At 37.8% G+C, this 19,382-nt stretch overlaps 2 protein-coding genes across 3 annotated transcripts; both read right to left on the bottom strand.

The window, feature by feature from the left end:
* Positions 1–1,378: 1,378 nt before the first annotated feature.
* Positions 1,379–9,119, bottom strand: LOC131776565 (tachykinin-like peptides receptor 86C). 2 transcript variants are annotated; one of them, XM_059092770.2, is made up of 3 exons: positions 9,058–9,119; positions 5,570–5,654; positions 1,379–3,579 (listed from the first exon to the last, which is right to left on the bottom strand). In XM_059092770.2, the coding sequence occupies exon 3, from the start codon at positions 3,551–3,553 to the stop codon at positions 2,555–2,557; it is 999 nt and encodes a 332-aa protein (XP_058948753.2). In that variant the 5' UTR covers positions 3,554–3,579; positions 5,570–5,654; positions 9,058–9,119; the 3' UTR covers positions 1,379–2,554. The 2 variants fall into 2 exon arrangements, with proteins under 2 accessions (XP_058948753.2, XP_058948754.2); XM_059092771.2 differs by lacking the exon at positions 9,058–9,119 and adding an exon at positions 5,968–6,026.
* A 766-nt stretch (positions 9,120–9,885) lies between these two features.
* LOC131776523 (meprin A subunit beta-like) lies at positions 9,886–17,619 on the bottom strand. Its single transcript, XM_066161709.1, has 15 exons — positions 17,559–17,619; positions 16,798–16,959; positions 16,560–16,683; positions 15,924–16,015; positions 15,435–15,518; positions 14,795–14,934; positions 14,283–14,358; positions 13,595–13,679; positions 13,336–13,367; positions 13,108–13,242; positions 12,533–12,765; positions 12,090–12,219; positions 11,482–11,674; positions 10,805–11,116; positions 9,886–10,195 (listed from the first exon to the last, which is right to left on the bottom strand). The coding sequence occupies exons 1-15, from the start codon at positions 17,617–17,619 to the stop codon at positions 9,952–9,954; spliced, it is 2,103 nt and encodes a 700-aa protein (XP_066017806.1). The 3' UTR covers positions 9,886–9,951.
* Positions 17,620–19,382: the final 1,763 nt, after the last annotated feature.

The following is a 19,382-nucleotide window of genomic DNA, read 5'->3' as shown; positions in this document are numbered from 1 at the left end:
TTCTATAGGCGAGACTAAGTGTCTAAATGTGGAAAATTGACCAAATTGGATGACCTGTAGGAGAAAGCGAAGATAGGTATAAGCTTATGCTGTTTGTTATTCCAATCTTTCATAATAGCAATAGTTAAATGAAAAACAAAGGAAAATTTGGGGGCATTTTGACAAAGAGCGAGACTTAAATTTCGCACTGGTTTACTCCAGTTTGGATAATAACATCGCTAGTAAGTTTTCCGCGATACACTGAAGAAACAGACAGCTGAGCACCAAGGTTTTTCACCGATGGTCCTACCACATTTTGACGTACTCTGTCATCTGTTACTGTACTGACCAACGACAACATGCTTGTTTGATTTGATAATAAATAAAAGAAAACAATGGTGGGGTCATCAATGCGTCTGCCTCCAAAAGATCGTGACCACAGACCAATCAAAATGCGTGCATATTTCAGCATTTCATGGACTGAAACGGTGATAATTTAGTTCAACTTCCTGACATATCCAATTACTTTTTTGGGCAAAAAACTGAAGGAGGGAGAGAGAGAGAGACGTTTTAACTTCTTTAATGTCATTGGTGGAACTGTAGTTTTTTTTACATATTAATTTTTATAATCTTTACTCACCCCTTCATTAAAGTAAAACTAAAAATTATACCGCAACTAAATGTTTTGACAACAAATATAAAAAGGAAGTCACAAGATTGGCAATTAATAATACGAATATACGAGGCTTACGCGTGAAAATATTGATTTGCATTCAGTACGTATGAATGGAAGTCTTTTTAAGAAGACAAGGCTAATAGCTATCATTATCCAACTGCACAAAGTAGAGTACAAATAACAGGCAAATAGACTACAAATATCCTGCGATATTGTACGGTTATTTGGACAGTTGGTTATTTTGAGTAGTAAAAAAACTTGTTTAACCAGTCGGCTGCGCGCTACGCTCTACTATCCCCTTTTCTTTTCCCGCCCTTTGAAAATTGAACAGAAAGACCGTTGGATAATAAATAACTTATCAGACATTTTAGTGTATGGTATCGCTGGGTATTTTCAATCGTTGTTTGTAAACTCGGAAAAATACTCAGCGATACTACACACCAAAACGTGTAATAAGATATATTTATCTCTTTAAAAAAATTGCTGCAGAAATTAAGAGAGGTAAGGAAGTTCAGTCAAGACGGTGATAAAGTTTTTTGATGGTTGGAAAGGAGAAAAATGTTCGTGGAGTAACCCAGTAAGTTCGGGTTGTTAAATCAATTAATAATGACGATAAGATTATATAGAAGGCGTTTTTTTTTTTCATTGACAAAATTTAGATTGTGAAAAATGTCAAGGCCAGGTATCTTAACTTCTATTAAAATAATTTGTACAATGTGATGAAAAGTTTAATAATGGATAAGAATGTGCGTTTCGATCTCTCAATCCTTTTTCCCAGTTCTCGGGCTGGCCACTGGCGTCAGTTGTCTCTTTTAAATAGAACCAAGAGCATAACTTGAAAAAGGAGAAGTGAACTTGGCTCTAACCGACCCCCCTCTTTGCCAAGAAAAAGTCATATTGTATAATAATAGAACAGCTTGGTTTGGCCCTAACCGCCGATAAGTCGCTGTTATAACACCTTCCCCTCCAATTACCTTATTAAAAAAAACTATATGTTATCGAGATAATAGAACAACATGACATGTCTTCAACGGCCAGTAGGACACCGTTGCAGGACCCGCCCACTGATAAAATAGCTCCAGTATCATGCACCCTTATAACAGTTTTAGTTTAACTTAACCTTTGGTGGGAAAGCGTTTACTGTCATGAGCTAACATAAAACCTAGAAATTATTTGCGATTTGTATGTACAAGCCCATCCCAAACGAGACTACAAAACCAAACTACTCTCATGTTTGAGGTGAAAGTTACTTTTTACCACACTGGATGATGTTACAACGTGCAGTTACTCGGAAATCCTCAACTCATCGTCCCGTAAGGTTGTGACCTCAAAAACAAAATTCCTACATAGTGAGAATAAGAGATATTACTTCCCACATTTATTTCTGAGCACGTACATAGTTTTTATTCACATTCACTTGACCGAAATATCACGTGAGACCGTTCCCTTGTTTCAATTTATACTTTAATCTCAATTTATTTACGCTAAGTTTCTCCGATGAGTTTGAAACAGCCAAATGGTGTGGACCCTTACTGCAAAAAATAATTATGCCAGGCAAATGAAGAAAATTGTTGATTCTACTGGCTGCGTGTTGAAGACTTCAATTCTGTGAATAAATTTGCAGAACTCCTTGCTGGCTGCTGAGCATTTTCCTCGTTAGTTAGTAAAGATTGTATTTTATTACCAGAGATGACGTCCGTTAGCTGATACGTTTAGAAATTTTTAACACTGAATCATCATTATGAAATGGGTACGCCAATTGCAATAGGGTAATAAATGAAGACAAGGCAATGAATGGTTTAAAGCTATCAAATTAATCACCCAAAATTTGCTGAATTTCTTATACCTTTTTATCAGATTTGTATTTGCAGTAGTCTGTTTCGTTTCAATTTTTCCATGTTATACAGAAGACTCCACATGTGTTCCATGTGTTAGGAGATTAGTTGTCGCCGCTGTCTTCTTCAAACGCACTCTTCCGGCTGGCCGACTGAATTTCTTTTTTACCATTCGGATAAACGCCAGGCGGAGCCTTGAGCTCAAGGAGATGTACAACCATGGGTTTATGGCACTATTGCCATGACCCAACCAGTAGCAGAGGTACATAGCAAAGGGAGGCAATGGCTGCGTTTCTTTGATCACCTGATACAGCTGAAAGAATTGCGTGGGTAGCCAACACACAGCAAATACAGCGACAACGATGACAAGCATTCTGACCACTTTTCTCTTGGCGATTTCCTGTTGCCTCTGATTTTGTGACAAATAATTCCCGGGAACTTGACGAAACCACAATTTGTGAGCGGTTTTAGCGTACAGGATGGATGTGACACTTAGTGGCAAAAAATATTGGACTACAAACAAGTAAACGAAAATCCCGCCACGAACTGTGGTGCTCTCTTTTCCCAAGATGTCAAACTTGAAACCGCAAAAGTCCTGCAACGGATCAAAATCCGAAATAACAAGAATTATAGACATTAATAGCATTGAGAGAATCCAAATGATAGGTGCAGCGTACTTTGCCTTACGAATACATTGAAGGGGGCGGAAAGGGTGAAGAATCGCCGTGTATCTGTCGTAAGCCATGAACGCCAGGCACAGTATCGAAGAAGCCGCAGTGACCATTGCAACAAAGTAAAAGCCTCTGCATGTTATTTCTCCAGCCAGATCATGAACTATAAGCCATTTGCCGCCATTGTGTAGGTGAATAACGGAGAAAGGCATTACAATTAGTGTAATTAACAAATCAGCCACCGCCATGTTGACGAACATGGAGCTGGTCATTGATCGCACTTCCGGTTTCTTCCACACGAAGTAGATCAGAAGCGTGTTACCAGCAAAGGCAACGACCATTGTTACCACGTAGATCACGGTCAAAATCACTTTGGCCTCGTCTGTTACCATAGCGAATCTGAATGTAATATTTTTGTCTGTTATGGAAGGAAGGAAATCGAAATAAGATGAAACTCAGAAGCGAGATTGAAACAAAAAAATCGTTTCAGCTTTATAATTTACAGACACTTGGAACTTGATTTCACATTGTTATCTCTTATCTCGAGGCCTTGTGCAACGGTTAGATGCGTTTTAGGAATCGAGGGAGAAGCAAAGCCAAACGTCATTTCGAAGGAGCTCACATACGAATAGCCTTGTTGTTGATTACAAGGGTCAAAATTGAAAAAAGAGAGCCATGAACAGACAATGGCCTTTCTTTCCGGAAAATAAATGTCCGGTTTTGTGAAGCAACTCACGTCTACTTTTTTAAATAGATTAGATTCCAGGGGTGAAAAGTTCATCTTTTCCTCGCTTAAAGAATAAAGGCGGAAACTATTTCCTGAGCCTTTCTTTGAAAATTCTCAATTCCGGTAGAGATATATCTAACGGGAATAGCATAAAAAGTAGAACAGAAAAAGTACTGTCTAACCCAAAAAGAATGTCCTATCTTTCGTAAAATGCTGCACAAAAAATCCTCTCACTTAACCCGTGAACGTTTCTCCGTGTTCGTTGGAAAGTTTGATATATGTGAGTTTTCGTGCGTCCATTTTAAACAGGAAAAAAATTATGAACCATGTTTTTTTCTTAAGAAAAGAAAAGTTCGATTGATATTCATTGTAATTATCTGTTATGTCGGACCGTCATGGACTGTCTATTTATGATTCGCAGGTTTTCAAACGGAACTCACCAGGCCTGTGAAGGCGACACTGATAGTCATCGAAACTTTTTGTTATTAACAGGATCAAATAAGTGTTGTTTAATATTTTTTTTGTTTCTACCAGCTAAATAGGTTATATTGTGAAAAACGTATTTTTTTCCGGTGAAGTACAGTGGCATAAATCATTCTGTGTCATCTTTCATTTTAAACTGTGAATTTCAGAATCATGGAAATTTCTGGAAAACATGATATTCTGAAAATTCAACTGCTTTAACTCCGACTGTAGATCACTACGAAGAGTGAATCTACACCCATGACGAAATTTGTTTTTCCAATAGCTCCTAATAGTCTCAAACTAACAGCAGGGAGCGCCGCTGATGACAGTAATGATATAAGGAGGGCGGAGGGCGGAGGGCGGAGGGGTGGTGGTCTCATCATTTGTTTTTTTTGTTTGTTTGTTTTGCTTTTGTTTTTGCGTTTTTTTTCGTTTTATGCTATGCACTTAACACAGTTTTTTTTTTTTTTAAGAAAGGAGCAAGTTTTCTTTCATTTCATAATTGGTTAGCCGCGTCCTAATTCCGTTGTTACGACAGCTACAACTGAACACAGCTTAAATGAATAATAATTTCCTTGGAAATTCCTTTTCGTGCATGAAGCCTATTTTAGCTTCACTTCTATTTCATGCAAAAAGCTATCTTAAACGTCAAATATTGCTGCATGAAGAAAAATTATTTCCAAATGTTCCTGTTGAGGAAGTATTTTGCTCGTAAAATTCTTTCGTGACTTCGTACTTTTTAAAAATTCAGCTGGACTTCGGAGCGGAGAGTTGAGCGATAACACGCTATATTCACAGAGTCTCTCATTTCTTCTTTTTGTAACTACCCGAAGGAATTAGCTTACTATTTGAACGAACAAAAGCAGAAATTATCTAAATTCGGCCAATAGTTCTTGGCTGAGTCGCACATCAGTAGTCGACTCTTATGACTTAAAAAAGGATCGTGTTTAAAAAGAATGAAACGCGGTTTAAATTATAATAGTTAACAATGGTCGTGAAGGAGAATGTATTTACCACAAAACTTAACAAAGGATATTGATCATTTGCATGACTTGAAAATTGCATTTCTTAAAAATTTAGGCTTCAGTGTTCAAGATAGACAATTAATTCGTCGTCGAGTTTCCTTGAAATTAAACAACAGAATTTAACAACAGCTGTGCTGGCAATAAACTTTAGAACAACAAATGCTTTGAACTGAAGTAAAAATTATACTTACCTTATTCCAAATGGAGGCACCAATTCGGCTTCATCTCACCGGCGATCGGATCAAAAAAAGATATTTGAATCCCTCTGAGTTTTTTCTTTATGCAAAATGAATAAGATGAAGAAGATTTAAACGTTACCTTAGACAGCAAAGGATTATGTCAAGTAAAGTTTGTTATTTGAAAAATCGACTCAGTTTCAATGACCTCAGATTTAAGTAAGTCAGAACTTCAGATCAAAGATTTGAAATGAGTAAACGAGTGGAAAAACTGGTGTTATATGTCATGGTTTTGAAATCTATGTTGAATCGCCCCCAGGTGATACAAATATTTGCATTTCTTACACGGAACCACCCAATTTACCTTTAAGAATTTAATAAGGATGACTTGACAAATAAAAGAGTGCACTTACGCGCGGCGGGTTATTTTCCTTTCATTGTGCTTTTTTGTATATGGTTTCGTTGAGTCTCTTCAGCCTTTGATACCGATCTTACTTGAATTACGTTTTCTCTGAAATTCTCTGAAGAGACACCTGTACTATCGCCATTAAGTTTAATTTGCTGCCTTTCTCGTAAATTGTTTCTCAAAAGTTTCCAATTTACCTTCAGCCCTATTAACGCCATCCTTTAATGACATGTTTGTTTTAAAGTGCTCAAAAGGGTGTTATATTTCCCATGGGAGGGCTGTCAATTGGGAACGAAAAAAACAGGAAGATAGCATACTAAGAGAAGACTGGAGACTACTATCCGTGCAGAAAACTCACAGTGCATTCGATTGGTTATCAGTTAATCACCGTTAGAAAAGTACAAAACAATAGCAGCAATAGTCAATTCCTACTCCTGATGGCCTGTAACTCAACGCCAGGATCGCTTTATAGTACGCTTTTACCTTCAAAGAGCAGCAAAATTGTTGACAAAAACAACAAGGGTCAATTTCGATGGGGCACATTTCTATATCACAAAAATAAAAAATGGTTGAGCAGTCTAGCTATAGTTGATGCTGATTTTTGAGGCTTGCAACAGGTTAACTATACAACTGCTTGAGTTCTTGACAATTGGGTTTCTCCCCAAATGGAATCGGGGATGTATTAAACCACCTGCCAGTCTTGCAACCCAATAACCGATTTATGGTAGATTGATTAATGATTTATTGTGGGAGATTGGAGCACAAATAATACGCAAGACGGTAGCCTCCGGCAAAGCCGAGAGAAAATTTAGTGTCGTGAATGTTCCACACTTTCCGTCGGTGCTTTAAGGTACTAAATAAGGGGTCATATAACCGATGGAAGCAGCCGCATTTGCGAAACTTTGGCTGGACGTCTTTCGATATCTATAACTGATAAACAAGGAAAAAGAACGATATACAGAAACTCTGATCTTCCTCTTCGTTCCTCTTTTCCACCGTAATTCGACCCTTTCGTTTTTTTGTTTTGTTTTTTGTTTTTTTTCTGCGTTCTTTCATTATACTCGCCTATTAACGTTTCACCGCACTAAGTGTGCTGAGATGTTTGCAAACCCTTTTAACCGTTGACCAAATCAGACTTGGCTAGTTTTATTGAGACTTTTTTTTTTATTTAGAATGACATTCTTAGTGCAGAAATAAGGTCTACACGAGCGTCACGTCCTTTTTTTTTTTTTTTCGGTTTCCTGTTTCACCTGGCATCATCTCTATAGATAAACAATGAAACCGTACTTGACTTCGAACTTAAAAAGACTCCATTTGCTCGCAGTGGTATTTCGCTTTCTCCAGAAGCTCTCTTCCACTGGGAGGTTAACCAAGGAATATTGCACTGTGTGTTTCGTAAGATGAAAAATAATTGAGGCTTAGCGGAAATTGCGGATAGAATGTACGCTTTACGATCTCTTTGTATTAATGTAAGGCTACTCCAAGCTCATACTTATGAAAGTCCAATTAATTAATTACCACGCGCAGGTATGTCTATGTCAAAAATACCAAATATATTTTCGGTCAGCTGAAAAAATGAAAGTTCATTGAAGTGTTCAAAAAAGGCTGAGTAGTAAGCTACTTAAGAAAGAAAAATGCACGAGAAAGAAAAAAGTGTAAACAAAAAGAGAGCAAAGAATAAATGATAAGACCCGGGGAAACGGAGATTGAGGCGGATTGCAAAATTACAAACTTTTCTCGTGAAGTCCGTTTCTCAAAGTCCAACTGTGTGCCACCTCTTTTTAACATTAAAGGGTTAAAAACCACTTTTCGAGGTTAAAAAATTGAAAATGGCTGATAGCTTGACAAGGATACCAGCTCTAAGAAGAATTTTACCAAAAAATGTCTTTGTCGAGGCGTACAGAGCGCGATTCGGTGACTTGCTTCTCCGTTATACAGCTTATTACACCAATTCATCTTTTGTAAGTGAACGATGCGTGCTCCGAATAATTGAGCGATTCTATCGAAGGTAAAAGGCGTATTTACTCGTGTGGGAAAGATAAACTACCTATTCCAAGAGTTAAGCGTTTAATCTGTGGTTATTATATGCCGACATATGGCAGAATATGCCACTTGGATTTGATTTGCATGTTAATTTTTGATTCTTGTGAAACCTCAAACATTGAAACAAAGAAAGATAAACGTACCATACTGCGACACGTAGGTTCGTTTAAAAACATAGACAATGCAGGTACTTTTTTCACAGCAGAAGCAATTAAATTTTTGCTGAGGATCTGATGCTTTTGAAGATCTGCCCCTTCGATGAACATCACTGCTTTCAGGGCTATGTTGCATCATGATGAAATATTCATCCATATTTCAAATAAATAGACAATTTGAACGATCCGCTACCTCAGTTCTGTTGAGCTGAAGCCTGGAAACCTTTTTGTTTTTTTTGTTTTTTTTTTGCTCAGTACGTGACCATGAAGATCGCATATGCTGTAATGGCGAATTTTATAGACTGTGCAAGTCCGACAAATCTTATGGAGTACATCTTACCAAACGGCGGTAAACCGTCGATAAGCGGCTGGTTTTAAAAACGATTTTGAATGGCAAATTATTTCGAGATCTAGACAATTTTATCATACCTAACCATTTTACAAGATTTGAGGCTAAAAGAAAAAAAAACAAAAAAAAATTATTCCATAAGTTATGTGTCAACTTTTATGTTGTTTATTACATTTTTATAAGGAGCCGCATGTTACTGCCAGATACATTCTTCTTGTTGACTATTTCGTCAAGTTGGCATGTCCTTATTCAGTTGATTTCAGCAGAAAGGTTGATAGACGAAAAACTATCGTGAAATCGAGGACTTCCCTTTTCTTATGATCTCCAGTTACAGTGAGAATATTTATTTAAATAGTTTTCGGTCCGAGTAAACTTAGTGATTTTGGAAATAAACAGTTGTAGCATTGACTGAATAAAAATTTGCTTCGTTTTTACCTGCTTGAAGCTGGCGTATGAAAGCCGAAAAAAAAAGGAAGACAAAAAGTACCTAATCATTTCAAGCGTTGTAGCTTTAAATGAAAGATTTTGTACGCTGTTGATCTTGACTTACTTGGATGGAGGCTCCTCCTTTGTTACTGATCTTAAGCCACAAAATCGCAAAACTGACTGCCCTTCACCCAACTTGAATAAAGAAATGAAATTTATGTCTGATTTCGTCTTTTCTAATTCGTAATCTGATGGTTCTGGAAACTGACAGCTGACACCGACACATGTTCAATTACAAGCTGTTTAGTCCTTCTTAGACGAGTGGGCGCCACTTAAGCAGTCAATCCCCGGTTGAATTTGATTTTCACCAACCAATAATGTCACGAAAATAATCATTTTATTGTTGTGTGGACAAAGTTTGAGCCTGATATGGTAAATGGCTTCATATTATGCATAAAGGTCTTTAGGACTTAAAATTTCAAATGGTGTCACTAATTGGTTACTTGGTTACCACGTCAGTAAACTCAGGTTACTTTTTTCATTACAGTGTTCAATTAATCACGTTTCAAGTAACTCTTCATATCGAATTCATTACCAGGACTTCTACTTGTAATCCAAACGTTAAACGGCTTAGACCCTCTTTAAAAAAATTTATGGCGATGCATGTTTCATCAGAGAAATAGGAAAAAGAAAGCAAAACAAATGTTTATATCCAAAAATAGATAGATTTATACTCCAGAAATATCTGGATGATAACTTCCCTTTTAAGTACGCAAGGAGATCACTATGAAAACAATTCTTTTAAAAAAGGGTTTTACAAGAGAAACTAATGTCAAACCTTAAAGGGAAAGCGCGTAGGTGGGTGAGCATGTTTATGGAAATGAGTTTTTCCCTCTTTAAGATTAAAGACGTTAAAGAACTGATCATAGAGAGTAATTTGTAAAACTAAATGCAGGGTCAATCATTAAATTTTATTTGATTAGACATCACTTCAGAGCTGGTACAAATAGCACTTGATTCAGTTGCTCTTCATGATCTGATCGATCCAGCTCTTGACGTAACGTACTTTTGCGTACACACCGTACTTCATAGGGTCAGCGCATCCATGACCCCAGCTAGTAGCTCCTTCCAAGAACCATCTGCCATTGTATTGACAGACCAGCGGACCGCCACTATCGCCCTGGCAAGCATCGACTCCACCCTTATCAAGTCCTGCACACAGCATGGAGTCGTGGATCATGTTCGGGTAACCCTTAAGACACCTAGAAATATAAAACAAAATCGTATCACGCAAAATAGCGAATATTTTACAGTTCTTTAATTGTGATGAAATCCTGATATAAGCTCAAGTTTATGTGTGGGTGAAGTTGTCTTTTTTTAATCATTTGTAGAACGAAGTAAACATTCTGAGTCCCAGTGAGGAATCGAACCTCAGGCCCACAGACTGTACTTTGATGCTCTACCTTTGAGCCACAAAAGCTCTACCGCGAACTGGGCAATTACAATGCTCATAATCTAATGTAATACCCGTCTTGCATACTGCTACGATCAGCAATTTCGAGAGCGTCATGTGTATAAACAGATTAAGACAGATGGTAACTTGTTTCAGCTCTATAAAGGTTAACATATAAACCTCACAATTGCCTAGCTTACCTAGCTATTTCACAATCCAAATACACTTCAAACATAGCAAGATGAAATTTCCTATCAGACGGATTGCAACTCAATTGGAATTTAGACAAGCCGTTGACCTTGACGACTCGATAGGGGGACCTCCGGCTCGGTTCACTCTGCCACTATCTGTTCTCAGGAGTAAAATTTCGATCCGAGTTTTTCCGTTGGACACGCTAATCATATCAAAGGATACATACCTCGATTTTGAGACAAGAGGCACCGATGCTTGCATCAATTTTTCAGGAGTAGCTCCTCCAGAAGCTAACCTTCCCCACCCTGTTATCCAACACTTCTTGCTCAAATTGTCGATTGGCATCGCTGGACTGTTGCCATCTGGAACACAAACTAGTCCAACTGCTTTGTTCAAGTTGGCTGGTTTCTCGAGTTTTATCAACGCAATATCGTAACTATATCTTACGGGGTTATGATAGCTTGCATGGGAGATAATTTTGACAACCTTGAAGTCTTGCTCCGTTCCGACCCTACCGATTCTTCTGTGAGCACCCAATCTGGTAAGAGAAACCAAAACAGATCAAACAAAAAGATATGTGGAGATCTGTTTGAACTCCTTTCGGTTTTCAATTTCTTGTAGCACGGCTAAAACGTGCTTGATATTGTATTCCACAAGACAATTTTCATATTGTACAGTATCTGGATAATATTGAAAATGATTGCTGAATATATTGTGATCTATGTAATAATTGCAGTAAGAAGCCTGGCGAGTAAAATCATTTCATTTTGAGACTTGAAAACTGAAATTAGAGGTGTTTGCCTTTAAATTGATCATGAGTTCTAATATCAGATAACAATAATTTATAATTAGCTATAAAGAAAGATGTTTCATGTTAAAATGCCAAGTCCTTTTTGTTTTCACCTTATCATTAGGCTACTAGGCGACTTCCCTCGAACACAGTGAGCAGCGGAGGCTACCCATTGAGGTGCTATTAATGAGCCACCACAGAATGGAAATCCAGACGTAGTCCGCAACATTGCCTGCCAAGGCCAACTGTTTTGTGCAGCTACTGTCCCCCCGACAATACGAACACTTGGCTTTGATCCGCAGTTACCTATCAATAATAATTGTTTGTCATTATTCATCAATTCATCAACAGGTTTTATTTTTCCTAGGAGACCGTGTTTTGACAAACGTAAAAGTTAACATTTACCTTGGGAGACCCATGCTACACAGCAATACTAATCTGAAAAGTTTGACAAGTCCCGACAGTTGCTTCCGAGGAGGACCAAGATGAAAAAGATCTCAACTTCCCAGCCGGATTTAGAAAGGAATGTGTTCAGTGTGTTCGAAGTTAGATGCGATGATTGAGATAACAGAAACCGTGTTTTCCCTAGAGGATATATGTGTTAGCTTTGTCCTTAACGAAATGATGCGTGTAAAACATAAGTAACTATCTTGAGCCTCTGTTTTCTCAAATAATCCTCGCTCGTCACAAGGAGGCCCAGAGATCCAACTAATGAACTTACCAGGAGGAGGTGGTGTGGTTGGACCGGGTGGGTCTGGGATTCCTTCTTCACATGACCCCACGGTTAAGGAGAAATCATCAATGGCAATGTCTCCTTGCCAGCCACTTCCACGGATTCCTTCGAAAACGATCTGAAGAGTTTCAAAGAAATCCACTTTTTCATTTTTCCTTAGAAAATTCGTTACGCCAAACTGCACTGTTTTTCTTTTTTATTGAATACTCAACGCACTGTGGCCGGGATAAATCAAACACATGCGCAAAATGAGGAAAAATTAAAAGAATCCTGTCCTGAACTGATATAATGTTTCTATTTACTTTCATAACCTGCTCGCTCAGTATGATCCATCAACCCAAGTCATGCGCAATGGCTGGTGTCTCTTACGTAACCATAAGAAATCATTGCTTTCTCTTGATGTAAACTGGAACTAGTTAGCGCAAACTTACGTTTCCTCCTCCATTTATCGACACTTGAGCTTTCTTCCATTCATTTCCCTGGTTACCAGCCTTGGCGAAAACCTTTGAACTTCCGACGTACACGTTCAGTTGATTGACATTATCACCGTACATATGATAATAGAAAGCAAGACAGGCTGAGCCACCGGAATATCCACTAAAATTGATTATTGCTTTTTCATTGGCTTTTCGTGGGTGAGATGTCTCGATATAAACGTACTTCCCTTAAAAGCCGAAAAAAAAACCAGTAATCGGTCAGATGTTCTCAAAAGCTAAGGCTTCATATTTTCTCTCGATAAAACCTATTTAAATCTAGACAGAAAAGGGAAGATGGGAGAATTTTGAGCTTGAGATGAAGCGAATAACCTTATCTTTCATTCTGTCCGCGAGATTGAAAGATGCCACCTTCTCATTAAAGTTACTCACTTAAGATCTAGTTTACGGTAACTCCTTAATAGAGTAAAGTGAGGCGAGTCGAGAGATCTTGAGCTATCTCCAAAAGTATAAACAGCAAGAATAAACTTAGAAGCATAGAAATTAATCATCAATAGATCCGCGGGACATACCTGAACCAGAATGATCCGCAGAAGGTCCTGTCCCTCGCGATGGAGTTGAGCCACTATAAACCCTCCAATCAAATTGATCTGATATTGATTGGGTCCATCCAGTGCAGAGTCCGTTGTCAAAGTGGCAATTTGAGCCTTAAACCGAGTAGCGAATATTTGAAGTGTGGTAAATTAAGTCAAGAAATTTCCGGTGTCCCGGTTTTTTTTTCTAAGGAATTGAAAGGTTACTTAAATGCAAAGTTTTTAGAGTTGGATTTGTGCTGACATGGGTATTTTGCTTTACTATTAAATTTAACTGAGTGATTTTAACTCCCTGATTGATTAATTACACATTTCGTCGTCACAATCATGTTTTTAATTTTGGACTTAGCGACCGCAAAGTATACATTACATTTAATCATAAAAGATAGCTTCAGTCATCGTTTCGTTTTGTTAAGGAACTCTGTTGCACGATGATTCCTTCCAGGCAATGAGCTTTATTTTCTACATCGGTATCATAGATTCTAAAGCTGATACGCAATTTAAAAGCCGGGACCATTTATAAAGCATATTACCTGAGGGTTTGACAGGAGCTAGAATGGAATAAAGATAACACTGAGTTTGATTAAATGTTATTCAGTTACTCATATAAATTATTTAACTTACGACTGACAAAAAATTGAAAAAAATATATTTTGAGGTAGATTTATGCGTTGACTATGAAATCTTAAACCGAAAAATCTATTAATGAACAAAACTGAAACAGCTGTAAGTAACGTCGGTGAACAATTTGCTGATAGGCAAAATTTTGAATCTTAGCTGAGCAATATCGATTAAGAGGCGCTCATGGGAGGGGACCCCTAACTTTCAAAGGTTAGAAACAAGCCGTTTTGACGGATGTTAGGCCCTTTGACGGTAGAAGCTTACTTTATCAGAACAACAGCTAATATCATATCATTGCAATTTAATTTTGGGCATGATTCACCATATCTTTTGTCTGGTTTCAAAAAACCCACTATCTACTAAGAGATTTTGCTGTCTAACATTGACCAACCTCATGGACGGTCGAAGATTAAGATCCTGCTTTGAAAAATAACAGTTGTCTACACTGGGATATTTTGATAATAATCATAATGGTGCCTATAACAATAATGACAACAATGACAAATATAACAGCAATGTCATGGGTTCCAAACCTGACTGACAGAAGTAACGTCGGCTCATTTGTTTCGCATCGATCGGACTCAGTCCCTTGCGTTGGCCAATGGTCGCCTAAAATGAAATAATCAGTAGTAACTACTTTACTGGCGAGGTGTAGGAACAATTGCTCGCGAACAATCGGAATCCCAACTAAAACCGGATAAAATTCCGTAGTATCCTCCAAGTTATGTTTAGAAATTTTGAAACTTAACGTAAAATGTGATAATTCTTGCAGAACAAGAGGCGAGTTTGTATTCGCCATGAAGTTCTTTGATTGTTTTCCTATAATCTTGTACATGCTAGACCTTACGTGATTTGTGAAGATTTTCTAAACAGTAATTTTCGGGATTCTTTCACATAATGCTCACCTTTAAACTTTCCTTTAAATGCGTTCTTTATGTTATACGTTTTCTCTTGTTCTAGGTACCTTTCATAAGATTCATGTATGTTCGTACGTATGTATAACTCACCTGCTATATATACAAAGCCTCGTCTGTTTACAACTTACCCCATTGGCCACCGCCATTGTTGGCTTTCCGTTCTTTGAAAATGCCCTAGATGAGTAATGCATGATAGATCCATAATCATAAGGAGTTTGATGAGAGTCAATAATACTGGTGCTGTACTTCTTGAAGTTGTGTTTGTTAGCTGAAACCGAAAAAAAAACAACCAAACGTCGTTTTATTCATCACGTTTCCAATGTAAAAAAGAATATCTCCTTCGACTAAACCACATTTAAATTTGGAGACAGACGTGACTGTTCCAAAAAAAGATTTTAACTCTTCGCCATACTTTCTCTCCAAAGCCTACAGTTCCTCCAAATAGGAGAGTGCTTTGTTCATTGAAGAAACAACTCAGTTCTAGATCCAATATGTTCATTGTGGCCTCTGACGTGGGATATTTTGTGTCACTTCATCATGATAGTCAAGACATGACTCTCTCTCAAAAATAGTAACGAACTCCTTACAGATATCGAGCTAATTTTCCCGGTTCCCGTGAGGAGTGCACGAGAACTCATTGACTGGGAATGGGTTAACGTCATGAAACCATTGCATATGATTCACACACATCGTGAAATTGGACGAATGAGGAAGATATGCACGATGGCTTAATGTCAGTCTTAATTCATCATAGACTCAAATACCTACCCTCTCTGATGTTTTCCCACAAAATGGTCACGTGTTGGTCTCGATCAGGGCGAGACTGTTCATGATAAAAGCCAAGTGCATGACCTAAAATAAAAAAAAACATCAACAACAATAACAGCAACGGTTAAAATTATCTTGGAACGCTTTTTAGTTGTTGTGGCAGATGTTCAGTTGCCATGATCGGTGATCAAACATTATTTTGTGGTGGCTTTTATAAACTACTTCAGAGACATTACACACAAATAACTTTTCGTTCCTAGATGCATTCAACCCCGAAAATGGGAAACAGTCTCTCCTCATCACCTCACTGTCGTAATGCCGTTTTTATGCATGATAGGTCGAAAATATATAGGAAAACAGGAAAACAGTTGATTCAAGAGGAAAAAGAGAAAGGTAGAATGACACTGGAGCATCACATCAATCACTATTCATCTTTTACGTCAAATAAGTGATTTTTTTTCCTTGCCAACGTGTTAATTTGAGTTGCACCTATTTCATGGATCACAATGCCGTGATACCAACATCCACTGGCCAATGACAATTGTTGCTTCCTGCCGGTTCTTCCAACATAAGACCAACACCTAATAATTGCAAGTTCGTATTATTTAGCATTCAGAAGAAATATTAAATAATAACTAACAATTATGATAAGCTACATTTGAGCAGATGATTGTATAAATTTGTCAAAAAGATTCTAATGGCCTTTAGATTGACTATGAAAGGATCGGTCGTAATTTTTTTGCCTGAGGGGTGGATGGGGTGAAAGAGTTGGGGGGCAATCACATAGTTTTCAGGGGGAACAGAGTGGGGAGGAACTTTAAGTTGTCGCCAACATAATACAAAGGTGGATAATAGGAGACAGACTGCCAATTAACTTGCAATGAAGAGGGATAGAGGACCTCAGGGAGGGGGGACTAAGTAAATTTTTTTTGTGAGACAGCCAAACTCATGTAAACCTCCCCCCTGCCCATTCCCCTCCCCCATCCCCAGACAACAAGTAATGACCGGTCATAAATTATTTTTTCCTTTCTTTTAGAAAATAATTAATGCATCTTAGAAGAAAGTTCGAAAAGAGGACGAAGATAGAAACCAAACAGAAAATGTTTCATCATCTTATATTCTTACCCGGAACCTTTAAAGAATGAGACGTAAGCGGTCTCTGTGGTTCTTTTCTTAAAGCGTACGCAAGTTTTCTGCTCCCACTCGCGCATTGCACTCTGGATAACGGCCATCGCCCTCGACTGCGAACCTTAGAAGTCGAAAACAAATAAACCCTCTGAAAGTAAATTTTGACTTTTTATATTGAAATGCGTATAGATTTTCTTTGTAATGTTATCTATTTCTCCAGTCAAAAATGACTTACTCAGAGAAGGATCAATTTCGTATGCCAGCTCAGCTTCAGGCCATTTTCCAGTTTTAATTGATCCTCTGACCTCGCCACTCTCGATCATTAGTGCTTGATCAATCGTTAGTCTCATGTCTCCTTCATACAGACCAGCATCTCGTCCGTGGAGCTCGATATTTTCTGCAAAAAGGAAACGAGCAGACACACAATCATCCAAAAGTTTTTTATTAAATAATCAATGAAATATCCTATCCATTGCCAGGTTACATTGGAAGGTTTTTAAAAGTAAGGTCTTATTTACTTCGATCACGGAGTAAACAAATTTTAGGCTCTGAAATAAAAATCCAATGTGATAGCAATTGTAACTGCCATTGTAAGTAAGTGAACATTTACAATGTAAAGCGCGCCGCCCCTACCACTACACAGTTCAGAGTTTAATAACTATTATTGTTTTTCGTTTGAAGTATGGTTGGCACGGGTATTTTGCAGCTCCGCATGTGATTTTTATTTCGGGTTTTATCAATGCGTTTTAGTAATCTGGGGCTGAAACTGCATATGGTGCGATAAAACTACGAACAGTAAAGAGACTTTGATAAAGAAACTATTGACATCCACCCCTTCCTGACTTTTGTTCTCATGAGTTTAAGAAATTGCTTGAAAAACATAAATTATTAAAAGAAAAAGTTTTGTAGAACCGTTATCGAAAGACGTAAATGAGTACCGATGGTAGAAAAAACGTTACTATTTCAGCGGCTGCTTACAAGAAAATAAGTACTTGCCATCTGGATTTTGGGCAAAGGCGCCCATAAACAGGCCACAAAACACTATCAGTCCTTTCATTTTGAACTTCTTGTCGTTTAAGATGAGTTTCTTTCAGAGAGAGATAGTAACAGTCTTATATACGTTTATAGGTTTTCAGTTTTCTTGAAACACCTTTGCAACTGTTCAAACCTTAGTTTTGACGAGAAGCGCATTTTAGAGGGATCGAAATGATATGGTTTAATTGTCAGAAAGACCGTATTAAATGCGATAATATCACATAAAACATTCGCTATGATATTTCATTTGCGGTGAAAACAAGTTTGATGATTTTTTGAGCGGATGTTTAAACAGCTACCAAGTATTTCAATTAGTTGTGAAACCATATCCTGTTCAATACATCCTCAATTATTCTAAACGAATAGAACTCGGAACGTTGAAAGATTGTTAATCGCAAGAAAGCGTGCGCGCAATAAAATTTCAAAAACACTCGAAAAGACAGCTGAAATGACTGAATATTTGACAAGCAATAACATAGATTCAAATGTAAAAATAAAGAGGAAAACGGTAAAATTGAATGCATAAGCTAGTTAAAAAACGTGCTGGTCAACAATTTTGCAAGGCTCAGAAGCCGGGGCAAAAAAAACCTTATTAAAAATTGAGAAACGAAAGGTCATGGAAAATATGTCTACATAGAAACCAAAATTACAAGTTTAACCTTCGGCAATTCTTGCCGAGAAAAGAAATATATAATTGGGGTAATTTTCTTAAAAGAAACTGTGGCGCTGCGTCCGTGGGAGATTATAGCAGGTAAATTAGTGTTAACAACTGAGTTGACGAAGGGCTAACGCTCGAAACGTCCGCCTTTAAACTCTTTACGGTGGCCAATTTACGTTTTCAGCTCAGTTGTTGACAATAAATTACTTGCTGAAAAAATCTCCCAACACTCTTCTTTTGTTCTTGCTAAAGGAAATTGCAGAATTTTTGCGGTAAACCCTTCCTTTTTCTTTAATTTGTACAGCATACAGAAGTAAACGTTTATCTTGTCCTAGTCACAAAAGTTGAATTATTAACAGACCGTTACTTGTATTTACTTTTTCCGCCTAACGGTGTGGGGTTAACGTGTCAAACTCACCGTGCAATGGTCGCTAGCACCGAGCGATCTTCATAAAATTTACTTTCATGAGAATAACTACTAAAGACTTCTGGAAGCATTCGTGTAACTGGCTGCCTTTAAGAAAGATGTTTTTTCGTTTTGTCACGAGCGTGGGACAAAGAAAAAATTCTGAGTCTCCATGAGGAATTCAACCTCAGACCTTCGGATTTTGCGCTCTGATGCTCTACCACTGAGCCACAGAGACTCTTCGGTGAGCGGGGTCTATTACGAAGTTCTAATGACACGCGTCCTGCATACTGCTAGGATCAGCAATGTCGATAGCGTAATGTTTTTGACAGAAAAGTAGAGATGGTAAATTTTGAGCTCGGTGAAGAATTAAGAAAGATGTTTTTTCGTCTTGTCACGAGCGTGGGACAAAGAAAAAATTCTGAGTCCCCGTGGCTGCCTTTAGTTTCCTAAATTTGTGTTCTTGTAAATGTTTTGATTCACTCACTGCTATTAGCCTCAATTTCGGTGCACAACATCGTTGAATGATTCACTTTTGTTTTCCTTTTCACTTTTAAAAGGTTTCCATGAGCAAATAGGATAGGCAGGCCCATTCACAAGTTCACCTCCTTCACTATAGCAAGAGAGCCAGAGGTGTATGAAATCAAATGAATTCGTGAATTCGTTGTTTCTTTTTCCTTCCTCTTTTTTAAAATATTTGAGCTAATCTACTTAGTGACTG

The sequence above is a fragment of the Pocillopora verrucosa genome, chromosome 14 (assembly GCF_036669915.1).
Source record: "Pocillopora verrucosa isolate sample1 chromosome 14, ASM3666991v2, whole genome shotgun sequence".
NCBI lineage: Eukaryota > Metazoa > Cnidaria > Anthozoa > Scleractinia > Pocilloporidae > Pocillopora > Pocillopora verrucosa.
Note: the sequence above shows the minus strand (reverse complement) of the source record. Positions and strands in the feature narration are given on the sequence as shown.

What these genes read in the sequence shown, in the direction of transcription:
- LOC131776565 (XM_059092770.2), bottom strand. Translation starts at nt 3,553, where the DNA reads ATGGTAACAGACGAGGCCAAAGTGATTTTGACCGTGATCTACGTGGTA.
- LOC131776523 (XM_066161709.1), bottom strand. Translation starts at nt 17,619, where the DNA reads ATGAAAGGACTGATAGTGTTTTGTGGCCTGTTTATGGGCGCCTTTGCC. An exon ending in CGAAATTGATCCTTCTCTGA is followed by an intron (nt 16,684 to 16,797) that starts GTAAGTCATTTT and finishes TCGACTTCTAAG; the next exon opens with GTTCGCAGTCGAGGGCGATG. An exon ending in AACCACACCACCTCCTCCTG is followed by an intron (nt 11,675 to 12,089) that starts GTAAGTTCATTA and finishes TATTATTGATAG; the next exon opens with GTAACTGCGGATCAAAGCCA.